This window comes from Toxotes jaculatrix, chromosome 10 (assembly GCF_017976425.1).
Source record: "Toxotes jaculatrix isolate fToxJac2 chromosome 10, fToxJac2.pri, whole genome shotgun sequence".
Lineage (NCBI taxonomy): Eukaryota > Metazoa > Chordata > Actinopteri > Toxotidae > Toxotes > Toxotes jaculatrix.
Window position 1 is genome coordinate 28033945 of NC_054403.1, and position 22800 is coordinate 28056744.

The 22800-nt window shown below is 46.6% G+C and overlaps 1 protein-coding gene across 1 annotated transcript in view; it reads right to left on the reverse strand.

Annotated features, from left to right (window-relative positions):
- The window catches only part of mgat4b (alpha-1,3-mannosyl-glycoprotein 4-beta-N-acetylglucosaminyltransferase B), a 48872-nt gene that overhangs the window by 2931 nt on the left and 23141 nt on the right, over nucleotides 1-22800 (reverse strand). Inside the window, exons 2-13 of the mRNA XM_041048561.1 lie at nucleotides 21485-21664; nucleotides 21174-21317; nucleotides 20768-20901; nucleotides 18297-18343; nucleotides 17765-17878; nucleotides 14144-14219; nucleotides 11186-11300; nucleotides 8101-8231; nucleotides 7642-7749; nucleotides 4678-4871; nucleotides 4089-4167; nucleotides 1973-2060 (exon numbers count right to left, since the gene is read on the reverse strand). Of these exons, the coding sequence (XP_040904495.1) occupies nucleotides 1973-2060; nucleotides 4089-4167; nucleotides 4678-4871; nucleotides 7642-7749; nucleotides 8101-8231; nucleotides 11186-11300; nucleotides 14144-14219; nucleotides 17765-17878; nucleotides 18297-18343; nucleotides 20768-20901; nucleotides 21174-21317; nucleotides 21485-21664 (1410 nt within the window). The remainder of the gene's footprint in view (nucleotides 1-1972; nucleotides 2061-4088; nucleotides 4168-4677; nucleotides 4872-7641; nucleotides 7750-8100; nucleotides 8232-11185; nucleotides 11301-14143; nucleotides 14220-17764; nucleotides 17879-18296; nucleotides 18344-20767; nucleotides 20902-21173; nucleotides 21318-21484; nucleotides 21665-22800) is intronic.

Genomic DNA, 22800 nt, shown 5'->3' on the forward strand with positions numbered 1-22800 from the left:
CGGCTGGCGGTCGGTGTTTGGTGCGACTGCACCTCAACAGAGCAATAATCCCTCAGAGGATTTATTTACTGGGATTATGGTGCTGGCTGTGATGCTTCCAGGTACGAGTGTGAGCGTAATCCCAACAAAGAGCAGCGGCTGGGGGTGTGTGTGTGTTATTGTTTATCACAGGGTATTATCTGTTATTACTGTGGGTATTATGGCTCTCATTCAATATCCAGCGACGTGTACTGCTGTTTGAGAGCCTTTCTCAGAAACAGAGATCATACAGAGACAGAATGAAGAAAACAAACCCAGCTTTAAAAACCAAACGGACACAGGAGTTCTCTGTCTGAGCAAACTGCAGCTTTTTTCAGTATTTCCAGAGGGAACGTTGACAGTTATGGGTTCAAACAGGGCAGAGAACCCGAGCTCCAGTTACCGTTCTGACTAATAATGTTTGTACCCAATTATTTCTGAATGAGCTCTTTGTGAGAAGATGAAGAGGAAAACATGGGAAAAAGTCCAAAATGATCCATGTGACAGTTCACTGACCTGCCACCTGGATGGTTCTGCTGCTGCTACCACTGCTTTTAATGTTTCAAAGCAACCAACGCTGTCTCCTCTGCTGTCTCCTCCACTTTAAATTCATACGTCCTAATTTCCAACAGCGAACGTGGACTTTTGTTGTTGCTCACATTGTTTTTTATCAGCAAAACGAGGAGATGTTTATATTCAGTGCATCTGCAAACTGCCAACGTACAGTAACATGTTTAACACTGTCAAAAACCCGACACTAACACCGACCTCGGAGAGAGGTTTTTAAGGATCTGATGAGAAATGAAAGACCTTTACAGGATAAAATGTGTGTCGTGGTTTTCAGCCTTGTTGAGTTTGGACAGCGTGAATGTCCTTGCTGTCCTCTGTCTTCCTCACATGTTGTTTAGTCCTGAATCCCTCACACAGTCGATTCTCTTTTAACGTATGTTTGCTCTCCATCATTTTTTCCATCATTGCATTGCAATAATGAGAGAATAAACCCTACGTTCTGCTGATGAACAGAACCCTGGAACTAAAAGATCAAATGAGAAACACCAAATTCAGTGATCATGTTTATTTCTGTGTATTTTATGGATTTACTTCTCTTTGCTGTATCAGCGCAGGATCATTTTGCTGTGGCAGCAGCTGCTCGTTCATGGTCTGTGTGGACATTTGATGCACACAGTGACAGGAAGTGGCAGGAAGTTTGTCTGCAGGCAAACGGCTGATCAGAGCTGATTCACTGTCAACAGGTGAGACAGGTGAAAAGCACCTGTCACACTTCCACAGATCCTTCAGCTGCCACCACTGCTGCTATTCCTAAACCAGCACTGCTGCTATTAGTTGACCTACTACTGCTAAATGTTATTACTGCTTATATAACTGCCATAAAATAATATGAGATTTTTCCCAAAGCAGTGAACTTTACGTCACCGGACAAACTTGTAAATGTCCCACAAATCCCCTCACACAGAGCTGTCCTCAGTGTGTGTGTGTGTGTGAGACTTGAGACTGAGGAGAGGGGACATGTTTTCTGGTCCACTGCTCTTCAAAGGCTTATTTGAAGGTTAAAAGAATCAGGATTAGGTTAATGTGGGTTAGGAGCCGGGGAATGGATTATGTCAATAAGACTCCTCAAAAATGTTGAAGCATAAACATGAGGGAGGGAGTGTGTGTGTGTGTGTGTGTGTGTGTGTGTCCTCGCTGCAGCAGCAGAACAAAAGCAGAGGAATGTTGTCCTGAATAACTCTGCTCTGTGTGAACACACAGCTCATTAATCCCGTGATGACAAACATCAAACTGTCTGAACGTCGCTGATCGTTCCGACTCATCACCCGTCGTCGTGCACGGTGCTCAGTGACGCTCGTGTCTAAATGAACAAGTCTGAAATTTTCATATTTGATCACAGACTCTGTCGTTTGCGCGGCAGGTGTCTGAACCTGTGGTGTCTCACCTATTCTGATGAATCCGTCCTCTGTCCGGTGGTACTTTGGTGTTTTCTCCCTCCCTTCTGTCAAAGCTTCTTTCTCTGCCTGAATATTCTGGAAAATACACACACACACACACACACACACACACACACACACACACACACACACACAGAAAATGGTTGCAATGATGGAAAACATTACAAAAAGTTTGAGGGGTGGCACAAAAACACCAGGTCAACAGATGAGCTCCTTTATGGAAGTCTGCAGCTGCCAGTGTTAAAAACAAACCACGTGATCCATCATTTGAATCTAATTTTCCACTTGTGTGTGAACAAAACGAAACTGTCTGAAACTAGAATTTAAATGCATAATTACTACCAAAGTGAAGACTGAAGAAAACTCTGTGGCTCCTGAACTGACAGAACATTTTCTGGAATCTTCTGATTTCAGCTCGTTCCTGATTGAAATGTTCTTTTGGTCATTTTTAAAGTGGTGACTGCTGTTTGTCAAATCTGTCACAGTCACCATCAAACCCAGTGGGCAGATCCCTCACTGGCTTCACACCAGTGAGAACACACACACACACAGGTTTGTGAGGTGTCTGTAAACCCATAGCTATGATCTGAACTTTGGTTTATGAGGAAAAAACAGCTTTAAAATCTTATTATTATTTCTTCTGATGACAATGACAAACATTTACTCGATGTATGAAACAAACTCAGTCTCTTTGTATCTGCTCAGATTAATGGATGTGAAACCTTTCAGCAGTGTAGGAAGGTGTGTGGATTAACTACAGCTGTTGAAAACATAATAATCTGATGCTGTGGATCACACACTGTTTCCTATAATATATCATATATACATTTAAGACGGTTCTTTGATATATTTCTATCAGATTCTTTACCTTAATTCATATTGAATTAAAAGCTAATTATCACTGACTGTAATATCTCCGGTTAAAGTTCAACACTCTCTCATCTTAAAGTTCTCCTTAAATTCTTCTGATTTCTGCAGGATTCTGTCAAATTCCCCTGTAACTGTACTGATGTACAGTCTTGAGTTTAGTCGTTCGCCACATACTCATTTTCCATGAGCCCTTTCTATCATCTCCCTCTCCATCCTCCCGCCTCTTGGTCAGTGTTACCCTGGAAACCGCCTCCATCCTCCCAGTCCTCCCCCCCTCCCTCTGTCCTTGTGTGTGCTCGGCTTGTTTTTTTTTTCTTTTTGTTTTTCCTCTCTCTCCTCCACTGAGGCCGATCTCCTCTTCCTCGAAGTGCACCCCCCACCCCCCACCCGTCCTGCTGTGACACTTTGTCTTAATCAGCCATCGTCTTACAGTCGATGACAGAGGAGGAAGAGGCAGTGATCCGTCACTCTGCCTCGATTTCCAGGGACTACAAACTGAGTCTGATCCCTGTAATATAAAACTCTGTCGCCTAGAAACTATGTTTCTACACAACTAAATGAAAACAGCAAATACGCTTTGTCTGGACCGATTAAGTTCAGAGGCAGGTGGTTTGGGTGGATGGAGGAAAGATCAGCACTGTCAGACCAGAGACCAGGTTCACATCCAGAGTCCCATCTGTGCTTTAGGCTCAGGAAAGATGGTGGTTCAGGTTAAAAACCAGACCAGGATGTTTCCCTGACCCGAACCAGGTGCTGTGAGAGTCTGAACAGAACCAGACCCAGTTTCACGATGCTGAGTCACTGCAGGTGGATGCTGAACTGAGAGTCAGAGATTTATTTTCATAGTTGTCTTCATTATTTCTTTGCATTGACACAAAACCATCACTGAAACAAAGTCTAACAGGGCAGGGGACATGGGTGGGTCAAGTGGACAGTTTGCGCACGAGCCGTTAATCCAGATTATTTCAATCGCTCATTTAGAGGTCAAACTGAAAGTGAGGACACCTGACATGTTAGTAATAATCTGTGTGAACAACAGGAAGCACAGCAGAGGCTGAGGATGGAACTTGGTCTGTAAACCATACACTTTCATTTCCTTTTCAAAATCCAGTTTTTCTAAATTGTTTTTTTTTTCAATTGTTTCCGTTGAGACGTCTTTCTAAGGACGTCACCATGTTTCCAGTTCTCTCTCAGCCTTTCACAGGTTGAAATACGAACGATTTTGAGACTCACGTCGAAAGGCAGAACCTCCACTGATGTGTTGAAAAGTTTGTCTCCTGGATGTTCGATGTTTCCGCTGCGAAAGAAATACCTGAAAGACAAACCGTCTGTTCAGTAGCAGTGGTGTCAGGAGCAGAAGTTCAGGTAATAGTAACTTCAGCATCAGTAGCATAAAAAATAATCCTGCCTGGACCTGGCACCAAAGCCTGAACTATCCCTGTTCTAAAAGTCTGATTATGTGGTCCTGTGATGATTTGAGGTACCTGACCTTGTAACCGATGATCCCATTGCTACTCTTGGTACCCCTGAGACCCCTGAGACACTTGTCTCTCAAGCACCCTGCGATAGCCTGAAATCTTGTGGTGCCCCTTAAAGAATGGAACCTTTAGTCTACTCCAGTATTGCTGAGCTGGGACCCTGGAGATTTAGCAGCTTTTGGTGCCCACAAGACCATGTGACCCCCCGTTACCCTAAAATGCTTTGGTTTTTTCTTTTACCCCTCAATCTCTGCTACCGCTCAGTAATGCCCTGGTATCTCCTGGTACACCTCACATCCTATAACCCTTCATAACCTTTGACCCTGTAACTCCCTGGTACCAACCTTTCAATGCGGACAGGTGTGAAGAATCGTATCCGTATGAAGTCCCCCGCTACAGGGGTGAAGGCCCAGAAGAAGTCCTCCCCCAGGTAGGCTTTCTCCAGGGTGAAGTGCTGGTAGGTCTTCAGGCTGGTCGTCACCTCTGCTAGAGGGTTGGCGTGACCCTTATGGAGAGTCTGTTTCCCAAAGTCCTTATCCTGAAAAAAAAACATTGCTGAGTTTAATTTTTTTTCCACTGGATTTAAATCTGATCTCTAAATATGAGAAGTGGATTCAGATTTCCTGGTGTTTTATTGTATGATTTTGTTGTCTGTAGATGTCTGAGACAACAGCTGCGCACTGACCAGAAGGTAAAGTAAGCGTTAGTCATTCTAGACTGCCATCAGCCTTTGACACAGACTGGTATCAGTGCCAGCTTCTTCTTGATGACTAATCCAGTTTTGGTTCAGCGCAGAGAGACTCAGAAGACAAGCAACACGAGAGTGACGTCATCAACAGCTTCACCAGACAGCCGAGCTCAAAACTCTAAACCTAAAATACAGTAAGTGACTGATGCGGGTGGATGTCACCAGGAGAGCAACAGCTCTGACCTGAACATCTGATTTAGCTTCATGGCCACGTGGTCAGTGACAGGACTGTGTGTTTATTACATGTACATGTTACCAGTTACTTTAGTTTTCTTAACAACCAAACACTTGTGGTCACGAGAGTCATTGCTGCTCTTACGAAGCTGCAAAAGTAAGAGCAGTGTGATGTTGTTCTACTGCCACAGAATCTCTTATGGGAGAGGTCGACAGATGGACGAGCAAAGCTTTGTTCGCGGTGGTTACATCTTTTATTAAAGTACAGAGTACGTTAGTGAAAATACTCTGCTACAAGTAAAAGTACCACAACATTTAACTTATTGGAATATTGTTACTGATGCTTTAACATGTAAGCAGCATGTTACCGCTGGTGGAAATGATTTAAAAATAAGCATCAGCGGGGTAATGAAGAGGCTTGTCGTTAGATTCTGTTAGCAAGCTAGCCTGGCTCTGATACCCTCACACCTTTATAGTGTGAGGCCAGCATAAAAGATTAAGGACTGATCCCAGTCTTCATGCTAAGCTAAGCTAAGCTAACCAGCTGCTGGATGCAGCTTCACATTCAGTTTATAGACGTGAGCATGGTGCCAGTCTGTCGAATCATTTCTACAAATCTTTCTTTGTTTTTCTTCTTGCACAACAGCAAAGAGTTTTACATCTTCAGGACTCTAAAAACCTGAAAGTCAAACAGTCTGAGGCTAACGTCAGTGCTGCTGACAGATGCATACTAACAGTGACCGGGGGTCTTAAGTAGAAACTCTGGTGTTTTGAAGCCAAAAAGTTGGGAACCAGTTTTTTTAAAATTCACAAAGTTTGACATTTTCACTCCAGTGACTGTTTTGAGTTTTCCAGAGCAGTTTCTCTCCAATTTGAACAAACCTCTGGATTTAAGCTTCTACTGACAAACGTGTCCCACTTTGGGACAACTTCAACTGAAGTTTGATTTTTAAACTCGGAGCTGATTTTCTTACTAAACTACAGAGAACATTTCAGGCTGGAGGGTAATAGCTGTGTTTAGCCTCCATCTATACTCCGCCCTATGCCGGCCAGCCTCTGTGGTTCAATCTCCACATGGAGCTGCTGGTTCGGGACGGCGGATCAATATCCAATTGATTGGATCAGATTGCAGCCCCAGTCCGTGGGGCTAATATCCATCGCTCTTAACACAGTAATCAGAGGCATTAAGCTGAGCCGTTCAGCTCTGAGCCGCTGGCAGGAAGAGAAGCTGCCACTGCTGTGAGACACTGCAGTTTGTGTCTAAACGCTGGGCTGAGCCCACGACTGCAGAGGCTTTCAATCTTCATCTCTCCAGAGATGCTGGACTGAACTTCAGCTGAACCTCGGCCTGTTTCAAACTCATTAAACTCTACACTCTCACACTGACAGCTAACCGGTGCAACCACTCAGCTGCCCAGGGCTGGAAGGAGTCCTGAAAGACATACGCTCGCTAAAGCTGAAATATACCACAGAAATATGTTGGCATAGGAAGCAAAGGCAGGGAGATGAACAGGTAGGAGACGTGACAGCAACAGAAGGAATGAGTTCCCCAGAAATCCACTTAATGAATGTTAAAAAACCTTTATCGAATCTGAACCTGAGTATTGAATATTTTATGTTTCTACCACTCAACCCTCACCCTGACACTGAGCTAGCATTGAGCTAACGCCGAGCTTGTGTTAGCTAGCATAAATCTAACCTCAGCTGTGGGGCAGGCAGCTGTCCACATGTTACCAATGGACTGAGGAATAATGTGTTTTCCACACAGCTTTATCCTGCAGTCTGATCATGTGACTGGTCAGCTGTTTTTTTAAAAATTATTATTATTATTGTCAGATTGACAACAACGACTCACTCCCAGTGAGGACGAATGTCCCTGAGAGATGACGACTGAAACTCAGGTTTATAGACCGCTACAGCTCTTCCTCCTCTCATGGTGGACTGAGGACTGACCGGACACTACGGTAACTCACTGTCGCCTCTTCAGGTACAAAGTGGTATTATGGGATGGGACAGACCGGGGCTAGCTGGTTAGCATGCTAACGTCAGTATAGACAATGACGTGTTTGACATAATGTCAGGACTCTTATTTCTTCACATTCTGTTGATGATCTAAGTTCATGTTTGAATGTTTTAAACTAAAATACTGAAAAATTAACTTAAATCAACTTTCAAGACAAAAACATTTCAAATGTAAAAGATTAGTTTTAGATTTTCTCTTCAATCAAGAAAAACTGTGACGGTGCAGTGAAAAGGGAAGTTAGTAAAAGTTCCTCTGTAACAAGACTCAAGTGTCTGCGGCTGGCAGATGTTAAGAGTCAGATAATGTCATCACACACACACACACACACACACACACACACACACACACACACTCCTTCATTACCTTGAGCTTCTGTATTTTTCCAGCCAGAGACGAGTGGGTGCCAACGTGTTGGAAGAGAGACGGTTTGAAGCGGATCCTCAGGTTGGCTTTCTGCCTGTCACAGTGTTTCTAACGGAGCGAAAGAGGAAGGAGACTCAAACTGGTTCAGCCACAAACACACGATCTGTTTCAGAACATCCCAGCAGGAAACGTCGACCGGGTTCTGTCGAGTAGAACGACAGCTGCCAGAAGAACTGACACAGAACCTTATTTTATCAGTGATAAGGAGAAAAGATGTAAACATCCAACCATGAAGACCATTTTCATTCCGTTTAAAGCTGCATTACGTGATTTCCAGCCTTCAGGAGACAGACAGGCTGAACCCCACCCCAGCTAACATAAGCACAGTGTCAGTGTGAACGTGAAACATTCATGTCTGTGTCTGAGGATGATTTGGCTTCAACAGAAGAAGCTACTCACCGCATCCTTCTCTGGATTGCACACCTTGACCCACATGATGTGGTCCAGCAGCCAGTCAATGGGTTTGTCTTTGTAGAACATGAGCATGAACTCCACGATGAGCGACAGGTCCAAGGACTTAAACATCTTTCCTGTTGGAGAAGACCAGAGTTTAGTTTCAAGCTCTGTGAACCACACGGAGAAATTCAGATTCCACATGAAAACAGCTCAGCTGTGAAGTCGTGTCAGCTCCAGTGAAGTGCTGCGCTCTAAGAACGCTGCACGCTAATTAGTGAAAGGCTGCTGGTTCAAATCCCAGAGCAGCTGAGAAAAGTCTGGATGAGGAATGTGAATCCGACATAAAACCACCGAGCTGTGATTTCGGCCCTGTGGGATCTGTACAGACTCTGAGACTGAGGACGTTTGGATTGGTCCTCAGCTCTTCACAGGGCTGTTCGAGGGTCTCTGAACGAGGAACAGGTCAGAAGGTCAGAGGTCACAGGAGCCGGGCTGTTATCTAATTTGATGCTTGATTGTGTTTCGTGCTGTGTGTCTGTTGTGTCCATGTGTAATGTAGCTGATGGACACACAGAGACGCTGTGTTTGTTAAATGGTCTCTGGTCTGTGTTTTTTTCTGTGGGTGAATCTGTTTGAATCCAGACTCGGGTTGAGACGAGGGAACGTCCTCGTTGGATTAAAGGTCACACACTGAGCTGAAGTGACGTTTCTCTGGACTGAAACCATGAAGATGGTGAACTAAAAAGCCAACAGAGAGCTGATCCCTGCTTCTGCCCCCCCTCCGCTCCGCCCTGATCCGTTTGGACATGTCAGCCTCTGGGGGGCCGGATGTTCGACGAGGCAACAGAGTAAAAACCCCCGCAGATTCAGACGAGGCCGGACTGAAGCTAAACTTAGCTTCAACCCCAATCTGAACAGTGGAATTACAGAGCAGCCCCCAGCGCTGGAGCTCTCTCCTCCGTCTGATTTAATTCAGTGAGTCAGCTGCACCCTGATGAATTTGTTAAAGCAGCCGCTACTCGCAGGCGACTCGGGGTCGCCGAGGATTCATAAGGTCAAAAACGAGAAGCAGGGGGAGGAGTGGGGGGAGGGGGGAGTCACGACGGAGAGAAGACGACAGAATAAAGACACAAACGCAACATCCACCAATCAAATCAGCATCAGAGACGAGACTCCTGCGTCTCCACCTCTCTTTAAATCCCTCCCTCTCTGTTCCTGTCCCTCTCTCACTCAGAGAAGCTTCATGCTGCCACGGCACCATTAAAACAACCGAACGCTGCAACAGCTTCATGTATCTGTGAGTCTGTAAACGCCTTTACGAGAAAATGAGGCGGGAGTGAAACAGGAGCAGAGGGAAGGTGGAGATGTAACCACGGAAAGACAGCGAAGACGTTTGACACTTGTCCTCTGTCTGTCTGAGAACCAATTAGATTTTAGACCCTGGGAACCAGGAGACGTCTTTTCCTCAGGTTCAGGTCGAGGACGCAGAAACTCCAAAATCAGATGATATTTTAGTCCGTTTTGTTTTTGTTTTTCACTGTGAGACGACCCATAATGCAACAGTGTCATCAGTAGAATCACACCTGAGGATTCCTCTTTTAATGACGTCTCCATTCAGAGCGAATAAAGTGTCGGCTCAGTGCAGATCAGTCTCAGTCTTTAATTAAAGGGATTAACATCTGAAACGTGATGCTTCAGTTTTTAGCCTGGTAATAAAGCGGTTTCTCCTGCGATCAGCGTCTCCGTCCCTCAGGGACGTTAAAACACGCAGAACGACATGATTGATTGTTTCCTCCTCCTTTGATGCAGGAGGCGACGCCATGAGCAGAGAGGGAGTCAGCGTTCAGGCGATGGTGGTTTATTAGTGAAGGAGTGAACACTCGTCTGTAAATGACCTTTCCCCCCGTTTACAGCAGCACTGCTCTCTGAGGACCTGATAGAGGACTGCAGCGGTGCATCAAGTGTTTATTACACATTTATTTAGTATTTGTAAACGTTTAATACCAGTGTTAAAGTCTTTATTTAAGTGATGGCAGATTAATAAAAGTCTCGTTCTCATTGTTGTTCTCAGCAGTGTGAAGCTGTGTTTCAGCCTGGAGGGACAGCGAGGTGCGTTTGATTCGTTGTCCCCGGCCTCAGTAACGACGGGCTGAGCACTCTGGGATCTATTTGTGGGAAGTGGAGCAGCAAAGCCTCATGGGGTGAAAATGATGCTGGATAAGCACAAAGAGCAGGAGGAGTCCCCACAGAAACACACACACTTTGTGTGTCTGTGCGGTCCTCTCCCACATACACACACACGCACACGCACACACGCACACACACACACACACACACACACACACCACACACACACGCACACACACACACACACACACACACACACACCACACACGCACACACACACACACACACACACACACACATGTTCTCATAGCCATGAACGTCAGTGACAGTTTGGTCTGAATTTGGTTGTCGATCTTTTCGTGTTTCAACAGAAACGAAGCCGCATCATCATCATGGCGACCTGAGAAATCCTGCCGCCATCACAGGAAGTTATATTTGACCTCACATCCTGAGTCAGAGACAGGATTTGTAAACATGGACGTGTGACCTTTCTGATTTCTGGCTCTCTCTCTAACCACCCGGCCGGCCTCCATCTGTCAGCACTGGAAACACTTCTGAGGAAAGATCTGACTTCAGATCAGCCTGTGGTTCCAGGCGAGTGACGCCCGCGTTCCACATGCCGGAGTCGGCTGATTGGATCCAGGAGGACGGAGGTCGCTGATTAGAGCTGACAGAATAATTAGAAAGCAGATCAGATGCAGGTTGATGCTTCAATTAATCTGCTGGATTTAATTCAGCATCAGATGAGGCTCTGCACAGCTGGAGGACAGGAAATCAATTTCCAGGTCCACATCCTGTCTGCAGAATCTTTTCAGAGTAAAAGTTGGTTCTTGACCACGTGGAACCAAATAATCCGCTCTCTCAATAAAAGCATTCAACCTGAGCTTCTGTGTCCACATACATATGGCCAGCCACTGTTGCTGTGATGGTGAACGCGGACAGCGCTGCAGCAGTGACTCACCGATGAAGCCGAGCTGAGAAAACTCCAGGATCATCCACTCCTCCGACGGCTGCTGCAGAGCAAAGTTCTTCATGGTGGTGAAGTAGTTTGGACGAGCGACTATGTCATCCTCAAGCTGTGAGGGAGAGAGAGAGAGAGAGAGAGAGAGAGAGAGAGAGAGAGAGAGAGGGAAAGGGAGAGAGAGAGAGAGAGAGAGAGAGAGAGAGAGAGAGAGAGAGAGAGAGAGAGGGAAAGGGAGAGAGAGAGAGAGAGAGAGAGAGGGTGTGATTATCTTCAGTGAAAATGAACAGATGGACTTGGTAGTGCTGGGTTTTCTGGACAGAGTGAGACCTCCTGACGACAGAGGAGCCAGAACACAAACTGCAGGTATGTGTGTGTGTGTCTATGTGTGAGTGTGTGCGCGTGTGTGCACAGATACAAAGACACACACACACAAAATGCACCTAAAAAAATAAAGTTAGAGAGGCAGGTTTGTCCTCAGGGGTCAGGGGTCAGGGGTCGACCAGCACCAGCATAAAAAATGAACAAAAGCTGATTTCCATCTCTGTGTTCATTTCTGTTCCCTGTTAAATGAGATCTGTGGACGGAGGAAACGATGCCTCTCTGCTGCTTCCTGTCACGTGACCAGCCGAACCATCAGTCACATGATGTTTCTGAGGGACTCACAAACCTCCTGTCGTACACCCGTCCCATCAGCTGCAGAGGGAACCCTGGCTCTCCAGCCACAGACGGCAGCTTCCTGACAGACGTCTACACCCTCCACTCTGGTCCCGGGGGAGTGGACATGGAGTGATTACCTCCCTCACCTCCTCCCCTCCCAAAACCTCTGCAAAGTTCAGAGCGAGTTTAGGTGTCAAAACATCGAGTGTGACTCGTGTTCCTGTCGAAACGCTCAGCGTGGGAGCAGCCGGAGCTCCGTCACCGCTGCCACCAGCTGAGATGATGGCGGTGAGATTGCTCCATCTCTGGAAAATAGCCAGAAAAATGAGCCAGTTCAGCTCCAGCTGGGAGAGCTGCGTTCAAGGACAAAGCTTTCTATCACACACAAAGCTTCACAGAAAGAACTGAAGATCACGCCGAGAGGAAGAAGACAAAAAGACATTCATCTCCGGAAATCTGCCCGGAAACAGTTTCTGTCATTCACACTGAGGAGCCGCTCGACTTCAGGTGTCGCCTCAACCTCTTTCTCTTCCTGGTTCTCATCTGTTTTTCTTAGTTTTTTCCTGTTTCCACCTCAGAAACTTTCCACAAAGATCAACAACTTCGAACAGAGGAACCAGGCTCTGAACTTTCCTCCTTTTTTCCTTGAGCATCGTTCTGGAACAATCAGGATCGAGTCAGTGGTGCCGGACGTCACTTTTCCCGCTTTAACAAACCACAGACGCAAACGTGCTTTTCTTCACACTTCACTTTGAACGAGGAGGCGATTTAACAGCTGGTGACCGGACGAGAAACTTCAGGCTTTGCTGATTGTTTTTGCAGAAGTGGAAAATATGAGCGAGTGACAGGGAAAAGGTTCATTTAAAGATCTGAATCAATGAGTTCATTTAAACATAAACCGAAACCAGGTCAGCTGACCTGACCGGACGCAGGTGGTTTGGATATCAGGAAGTACGGGCCAGACTTCAGATCTGAAACCTGAGAGTAAAATCCATTCTGACGACAAGCACCTGAACGCAGCATCATCTCGTTTCAGTTTTACAAACTAGCCTGAAGATTTCAATCATCCATCCATTTTCTATATGATCCATCAGGGTCGCAGGGAGCGGGAGCCTATCCCAGCTGCCTGGGTTCACCCTGGACTGGTCACCAGACAATCGCAGGGCCGACACACACACACACACCTCACTGACCAGTTTCCATATTTCTCAGTTTTTGAATATGATTTTGAGGTAGAAAGGTGAAAAACCTGTAAATATAAAAAAAAATCTCTTGATTTCAAAGCAGATCTAATGATCCTGATCTGGTTTCTACAACAATAAACAAAAAAATAAATAAAAGCCTTTGACGGGAAAACCGGAGCCAGCTCAGCCCAGTTCCTCAGACTCAGAGACATGTCGGGAAACGGGAGGACAGACGCTGCCGTCTCTTTCTGCTTCTTCTTTTCATCTTTAAAGGGAACAAAGGGTCTGTGATGAAGCCACAGAGACACCTCCATTAACGTCCCTGTCAGTCCACCCACAATGCAACAGTTTCATCAGCCTCACGCTCCAGCACAACTACATCACAGGAGCTTTTCATTTTAATGGCCGTCCTGCTTTAATAGTCTCAGTGCAGAGACATCAGCTGTGTCCCAGATGTCTCTGTCCATGGTGTTTACGTACTTTACATAGTAAAATCAATCTGAACAACATCCACCCAGCAGGTTCAAAGGTCACTGAACTCCGCCTCTTCCTGCCACCTGTTTGCCAGTGACCCGGCTGATTTACATATTAAAATCCGATCACTTCATGGGCACAGTCAGGATCACAACATATTCAAATACCAGGTGTAAAAGCAAAGGCCTGTGGATCACACGTCCGATCACCTGGTGGACATGGGGACACGGAGTCTTTCAGCTATAATTAGTTCAGCTGCTGCAGGGCGCTGTCGCTTCATCAAACACTTCATGAAATAACCGATGATGCTGCTTTTTTTTATTAGAACAGAAATCAAATCAAAATGTTCATCAGTGAAAAGTGAATTTTGTGATTTGTTTTTAAAATACTGAGAAAATTGCACAGAGTTTGGTTGGTGGCTCATCATTCTCAGGTGGATGGACATGTGTCTGTATCACATCGTACTCACCTCTCTGCTCTAAACTGTTTACACCCTTAATACAGTTTCAATCACTGCTGAGATCAGCACTTCCTGTAGATGTTTCACATTAAAAGCCTGACAGGAAAAGCAAGGATCATGTTCGTTCAACCTCTGGAAGGTTTTTAATGTGAAGTGTCCATACAGTGATGTCTTTCCTACCTGGACGTAGTAAGTTCCTTTAGACTGAGCGTACATCATCAGGAAACAGTAGTCCAGGTTCTGCTTCGTCCTCCACCTGAGGAGGAAGAGGAGGAAGAAGAAGAGGAACAAAATGTTATCGTAAATCTCCTGTCATCCACATATTAAAGGACCAGTGTGTAGGATTTAGTGGCCTCTAGTGGTGAGACTGCAGACTGCAACCAACTAACTCCCCCTCCCCTCACCCCTCACCCCTCCCTTTCCAGTCTATAGGAGAAACTCCACTGGTCCTCAGGTAACATAAAAACGTCATAAAATCATCAAAGATCCGCTCTACTGCCAGCACTTGTTTTGTCCTTCTGGGCTACTGTAGAAACATGGCAGTGCAACATGGTGGACTCTGTGGAGGAGGACATCCTCACTCTGTAGATATGAAGGGCTAATGCTAAGCTAACGAAAACACAATGATTCTTACTAAGTGATTATACACTGATGAAGACATCATTATGAATATTATGTTCAGTTTCCCATTGAATCCTACACACTGCTAACACACACACACACACACACACACACACACACACACACACACACTCAGATTCACTCAGATTAAATCTGGGACCATTAGTTCATATATTGCACCTTTTCATCCTCCTGTTTAATTTCTCTTATTCTGTTTTAGCCTGTTTTTAAGGCTCTGTGTCTTGTTGTTACCATCGGACGGCGATGCTTGTAAAGGAAGTGTCCAGACATGATTCAGGGCAGAGAAAACGAGAGTTTGGTTCACGTTTGATTTTTGTGATAATGACCAACGAGCTGAAGCTTCTCAGACGTTTTCTACTACTTCAGTTTATCTGAAGCCTCAGAGCTGCTGAGCCTGCGACTTTGTTTTTAAACTGCTGTTTCATCACCCGAGGTTTCCCTGCTGGTCCTGATCCAACCCTCAGGTGGGTCCCACCTGGAGGAAACATGTTGTCTGTGTTGTATTTGCATAGAGAGCAGGAAAAACACCTGCACAGGTGTAAACACCTACACATGAAATACAATGAATACTGTATCTGTTGCTTCAAAAACAACAGTGAAGAAAAACAGGTTTGTCTAACACGAAGAACTGAAGGATTAAAGTTTTCGGCAGGTTTCCATCGATACCTTCGGCCTGAGTGATGGAAAAATCCTGGCGCCTCAGAATCTCCCACGGCCCCAGAAACAGCACAAAGCAATCTGCGGTGAATTGAATCAGTGTGTGTACAGATGAGCTTTGGTAAACAGCAGAGCAAACACACACACACACGGTTCAGTATTTACAGCAGCAGACTGAGGCTGCAGGAAACTCAGGAACCTCAGATCAACCTACAGACACATCAGCTGCGTCAGGCACAGATTAACAGGCTGCTGAGTTTCAGTCGCTTCCTCAAACAGCTGTTCACTCGAGGAAACAGCTTCAACCATCTCCCTTCTTTCTTCTGACGTCTTCACATTCTGCATAAAGACTTCCTCTGATATGAGACAAACCTCCCCCAGTTTGACCTCTGACCCCCCCCCCCCGCCCCCCCCCCCCCCGCCCCCCCCCCCCCCCCACACACACACACAAAGACACACACACACACACACACAGAGAGCACAATCAGAAAATGCCCCTTACAGAGGTTTATGTAGCATGTGATGAACACGAGGTCTGAGCCCCGTCAGGGCTGGAGGAGTCAGACCCGTCTCCACCCGCAGCCCCCCCCCCCCACCCACCCCTCCATCGCCTCTTTCACTTTATTGTGCCATAAATAACCCCCCCCCCACCCCCGCCCCAGAACCAGCCCGCCTCCACTCATCTCCTCACAGCAGTTTATCCAGTTTTTTTATAAACCCGCTGAGAATCTAAAACTACACAGACTCTGTCCCACAGCGATCCACCAGGTGATCTACAGCAGCTGGAATCAGCTGGTTCATGTACAGCACTGTGAAGTAATCCAGAAACAGGAAGAACTCACGTTTGTTGATTTTTTTCTTCATGAGTCAAAAATCTTTTTCTTTTCTTCTTCTTTAGTTATTTTTCTCGGCTCATTCAGAAAAACAGGTCAGTGTTCGGTGTACACAGTCAGTGCAGGGAGACAAGGAAAGAAGTGTGCGTCTGTCCCTCCTCCTCCCTCCATCTTCACCCCCTCCCCTCCTTCCATCCTTCCTTATCTCCATCACCTTCTCTAATTCTCTCCTGTCCTCCTTTCCTCACCTCCTCCCCTCCCTCCTTTCCTGTGTTACCACGGGAACAGGATCTAAAGGGCGGAGCAACAGTTTATTAACTAAAATGATGTCACCTCAATCTGCATCCTGACCCTCAAAGGAAGAGTGTGTGTGTGTGTGTGTGTGTGTGTGTGTGTGTGTGTGTGTGTGTATGTGTGAGTGTGAGTGTGAGTGTGAGTGTTATGATGTGTGAGTGTTTCCTTTTAAGATGACTCTGTCAAGGAGACAAGAAGGCGAGAAGGCCAATTTGAGTGTGTGTGTGTGTGTGTGTGTGTGGGTGTGTGTGTGTGTGTGTGTGTGTGTGTGTGTGTGTGTGTGTGTGTGTGTCTAGTTAGCTCTCTCAGCGTGGTTCAGAGCCTCATGAATTAGCCATGACAGGCTGACAGACGCCTAGGGAGCTGTTTAACACACACACACACACACACACACACACACACACACACACACACACACACACACACACCCACACCCACACACACATGTCGCTACCCCAACTTTCTCTGAGCTGAAAGTTGGGTAACGCTGGAGCTGATAAAACACACACACATACTCACACCAGGTAAAACACTCTGTGTGTGTGTGTGTGTGTGTGTGTGAAACAGCAGAGACGGGGGTGAGCTCACTTCTTTCAAACCACACCCCCAGATTGTTTCTGCCCACGCTGAGTCCTCAGGTGACGTCACCTGAGGACAGTTATCAGACTGTGCTCACTAAAGGCTTTGTCTCCAACACTTGGAGACACAGGACAGAGTGAGAGCAGGACACACTCAGTCCAGTTCAATGTGGACTGAACCTCCAGCTCCGCCCACAGAGATCCAGCAGTGAGACCTGGAGGCCTCTCGGTCCAACATGAGACGTCAGACCTGTGAGAGACGACGCTCTGATGTGATGTGTGTCACTGACAGTCTGACCGAGTGGTCACTGCAGGTACGCAACGCAAAAATTACCTGCAGCCAAAAAATTCATATTCACATCCGTAAAATTGTCAAACAACTCGTTATCACTGTTTCTACTCTGAAACTTTCCTCTGAACAAACTTCAGCAGAGCCCGGAAAATAAAAAGACGGCGAATAAATAAGAAAATCTTTTTTTCTCATATGTGAATATTTTTAGATTTAAAGTGAGTGAAAGGTAAAAACATTTAACATGTTAAAGTTCACGCTAAGATAAAAATAATCCAGATGATTCACTTTGTCCTGTTATTAAAACAGACTTTTATGGTGAAAGAGGAGTTTCCTGTAATGAAACCACACACACACACACACACACACACACACAACGCCGTTCCACAGAGACTGACTCATGCTGTTGGCAAAGTGTTAAATAAACCAAGAGCTGGTTTCTGCACAGTCACACACACATTAACACACACACACACACATTAACACACACACACACTCACTCACATACCTGACTCTCTCCTTTGGGTCTCCGAAGGACTCTCTGAGGCGGGAGAAGTCGGGGTAGAAGTGGACGGACGGAGAGACGACCTCCAACAGACCCGACTGAATCTCCGCTGGAAAACTGGAACACAGGAGAAGACGTGAAACACACACCTGTCACCTGCTGCAACCATGTGACTCACATACACAAACCTCACCATCGTTTGATGTTCATGACTGTGAGTGAAGAGAAGAAACGTTTAACTGAGACTGTGAAGAAAAAAGACAGGAAGAAGAGAGGAGGAGGGAGGGATGACGGAAAAAGGGGGAGAAAGGGAAGAAAGAAAGAGGGCAGAAAGCCAGGGCAGGTAAGGAAAGGAAGGAGGAGGGAAGGAAATAAGGAGATAGGGAAGAAAGGAGGAGGAAGTGAAATGTGTGTGACTGATCATGCATTAACATGCTGCAAACACACACACACACACACACACAGAGGAGGTGAAGAATTGCACTCATGTGTTTGTTGCCATAGAAACAACATCCCATCATTCAGGTGGACTTACAGGCGCTTCAGGTTGTCTGCTACACTGCTGGCATACTGCTGGTCAGCCTGAACACACACACAGAGAAAAGTTTCTTTATGTTCAGTTTAATACACACAAAGAAATACACACACACACACACACGTTCCCACTTTAACATCAACAACAACTTGAGCAATCGATGACATCAGAGTTCAGCCTCCCGCTCGGCCAATCAGGGCACAGATGGGCTCCCTGTGGGACCCAATCATCTGGCTCTGGAGGTCGCTGCGGGGTCACACATGTTTCCAGCAGCCCAGCGGAGTCTCAGCCCGTCGGCCTCTGCAGAGGCTCTGTGGTTTGTTTTGGCGTCCTGGAGGTGCCAGCCGGGTGGAGCTTACCACAGAGCTCAGTGTTAACGAGGAGCAGACGCTCGTTTAGAGCTGCTCGCAGGAGACGAGTCTCACTTTCCACCAGATTCTGATACGAACACTCAGCTTCACCAAACGTTAAAAGTGTTTCCCACAGAAGCAGCAGAACATGTGGGTGTGAACACTCATCCAGATGTTAGCCTCTGCTTCACACTCAGGTGTTTGGGTTGTTTGGGAGGAACCTGTGGAGTCCGGCTGAACTGAAACCTCCAAAACACCGAATCCACAAGGATTTCCAAATCTTACACAGGCAGCAGCAGCAGGGTGTGTGTGAAGCTGCCGGTCACATGATGAACTCAGGCCCACACATCCACTCAGACCAACAAAAATAAAAAACTTTCTTAGACCATCTGCTGCAGGACTCCTTGTCCTTCTGGTGTCTGTGTGTCCGGGCTCTTTGTCCTGCAGCAGGATGAATCTGGGACCATCAGACACCCTGATGGGACTGATGATGGGACTGATGATGGAGCAGAATCTAAACGTCGGACTCTCAGTCCGGTGTTCCCTCTCTTTCAGCTCTGTGTTTGGTCTCCACCAGCTCCGTGTGTTCAGCCGATGAACACTGCTGCTGAACACGCCGCTGTGGATGTTCGAACGCAGGTGACAAAAGAGCCGATGTTCGACCTGTTCATGTGAGATGAAGAGTGTGTCGCGGTGCAGGGGCATCTGAGGATTCGTGTTTCTGTACCGTGTTGTGTCACGTGTTCCTCAGTACAACACGCTTCAGTCATGCAATATTCATGTTACACATCTCTCCACTTTAAAAGCTTTAAGTGCTTCGCTCCTCATTGTTCATCTGCAAAAACAACGTGATGAGTTTATTGGTTTATTGTTCATCTCTGGACCTGAAGGCCCCCCCCCCCCCCCCCCCCAGCCACCCAGCCCCGCCCCCCGCCCCAAAGGACCTGAGCTCTGGTTCTGAGTCCATCAGCAAACTGAGGGGATTTTAAATATTCTATCAGCCTGGAGATTTGAAAATAACGTTAGTGAGCAGCAGAACAGACGGAGTAAAGGACACGAAACGTGACTGTGACAGAGACACACTGCTGGACTGTGGACCTCCAGTCTGGTCCTCAGAACCTGAGGCAGGGGCTTCGATGTTGTTCCATGTGATCGGGACCATGATGGTTCTCACAGGAGGATTTATTTTAACCCCATCTTTCCAAACTGCGATCATCAATGACCTTCATCAGAGGGCGGGAACAAACAAACATATACGACCATTTAGCTTGGACTTGACATTTAAGCACCAGTACAAACTGGTTTCTATTTTATTGTTTCCTGATTCACACAACTAAATTAGACTTTACCAGTAACACACACAGAAGTGTCAGTTCTGCTGCGACTGGCTGAGCAGTAAGAATCATTTCCTTACGCCTCCCACTGCGCTGCATTAAACAAAGTGCTCGGTTCCTCTTTCAGCAGCACTGTGCCGTGAAGCTGCAGCGTCTGAGTCTGAGGCTCCTCCTGTTTACACTCATTCTACAAACTCACATGTTTTGGAAATGTTATTTACAAAAAGTCAGAAGTGGGAGAGAGCGTGTGATTTTATGGTCTGTCTGGTAGGTGAGTGATTGCATAAGCGATTGTGTGAGACACAATAATGGATGAGGCGGAGCTGAGGTCAGTGCGAGCCCGTCCGTGGCACAAAACGCCGTCCGGCGTGTCAGAGCAGTTCTCCAGATTTATTTCTAACCGCTGACTCCAGCTGCTTCGGAATCTAATAAGTTCCTGAACGTCTTTGTTTGTCCAACAAACTTCAGTGAGACAGCTGCTCACAGACAGCAGGACACGGGGACTTTGCTGGGGACTATTTTCAGCGGCGGATTAATCCACATTTGGTGCTGTAGTGTTTGTGGCAGCAGGACATTGTGTGTGTTTGTGTGTGTGTGTGTGTGTGTGTGTGTGTGTGTGTGTGTGTGTGTGTGTGTGTGTGTGTGTGTGTGTGTGTGTGCGTGTGTGCTGGGGTTCATTAGATAAACCACTGACCTTTAGAAAGCATGCGAGGAAGCACACGCCTCAACGCACACTCACACTGACGGTCAGTTACACAAACACACGCACCGGGACTCACAAACCGACCTCGGCAATGAGGACGACGATGACACAGTCGTCCTTCTCGGCGGCGCTGAGCTCCGACATGAGAGAGCTGAGCGTGTCTGTCAGGTAGGAGTGGACCTCCCTCTTTACGCTGGGAACCCCCATCACTATGGATACTGCAAACACAAACACACACACACACAGTGACCTTGGTCCTTCCTGGTTGGTCACATGTTTTAGTATCCAGTGGATGCTGGGTGTATCAGGGGGGCCTCTGTGAGCCGCCACCCCAGGGAAGGTGCCCTGTGCCTGGGCTGCTGGCTCAGACAGGAGCCCTGGGCCTGGGTGTGTGCAGGTGTGTGAAGGTTTTTCTGGTGCAGGCTGAAGCCTTCATGAATAAACTGAATCTCTGTGATAAATTTGAAAGATGTGCAGATTCTGGTTTTACCTCCGGTGCGTCCCTGCCCCAGGTGCACGGCGGGCTGCAGACTGTCCTCCCTGTTCAGCAGGTGAGGAAGATGATGGAAGATGGAGGGAAGCTGCAGGACGTTTTTACTGCTGCTTACATTCCACAGCTTCAGCCTCGTCTCCTCTGAAAACAGAGTGGAGACCAGGTTAGACCAGGTAACACCAGACCGGGTGGTGGTAGATGAATTGGGTTTAGACTATTTTAGTGGTCTGGACTCGATGAGCCCTCATCACGTGGCTTCAGACCAAACCTGATAAAAATGAATGATGTGGAGGAGAAGGTGATCCGACCTGAGAGGCTGCTCCAGGTGCGGTTGATGTCTCTGAGCGCCTGCTTCTCGGCGATGGCCCTCTTAATCTCCTCCAGCACCAGGTTCAGCTCTTTGGAGCGCCGCAGGTTCTCCTGCTCGGCCGAGTGGAGGCGCTCCCTCAACGCCAGGAACTCCCTCTGGTAGATGTCCACCACATCTCCTACGGAGGAGGAGAAGAGGATGAGAACAGGTTATTAATATTAGGAAGAACGGGCTCAAACATACGACTCCTGAACAGATTTCCCTCCTCGCACACTCGTGAAGCTGTGAGTGAATTTACAGCTGTGATGCTTCATTTCATCTCGTTTTATTACGATGGTGCTGTTGGAGTTCAGATCAGAGTCCGAACCAAACTTTCTTCCTTTGTTTACAGCAAACAAACATTCACTGTTTGCAAAATAAACCAAAACCACGTAACGATGAGATCAGGTTTTAGGGACGTGAGGATCTGACACGTCACAAACACACTGATCACTGCAGAACATGTTATTTTATTGTGTGTGTGTGTTAAAGCTGTGATCACTGCTCCGTTTCACTGCAGCTTTATGTTTTATCTCTGAGACTCGAGGATTCAGGCTGTTCAACATGTTTCTGTTAGATTTCATCGTGTGTTTTATGTTCGTCCTCCTCGTGCTGAGTGACAGAGAAGCAGATTCAGGTCTCACTCAGGATTTACTCGAAAGGCAGAGACTGAGGCTCCATGGGACTGAAGCAGCTTCTCATCATTAACAGGTAAAGAAAAAAACATAATCTGAGCGAAAACATGAAAATAAAATGTTCATCTGCTGCGGCGAACATCATCCATCCATCCATCATCCCTCCATCATCCCTCTGTGAGTTAATGCTATGTGAAGGTAAATCTGCAGTAATCCCTGAGACACGCAGCCGCGTCCATTCACTCTGTTCACGGACTGAAACGTCTCGGCTGTTTATCAGAAACGATAAAATAAATTAAAAAAAAATTTCTGCACAGGTTTTAAATGAAACGCTTCCATTTCACCGTGTGAACCATGTTGTTTTATCCAACCTCCAGCTGGAGCCAGAATATCTGTGCAGCCATTAACTGAACGATACTGTTCTTTATGTGTGAACTTATTCAATGATTAATGAGCTCTGTGTACACTCAGGCTGTGGCAGTGGCACGTTTCACAAATCATTATTTTTGGCTAATTGCAGATTCATTTGCGAGTCCCTCAGGGCTTTCGCTTCCTCCTGTGTGCGTCGACGTCTGAAACATGTCAAAATCAACACGGGAGGAAACGATCTCATGTTCAGCAGCTTATCTGATGCAGTTTG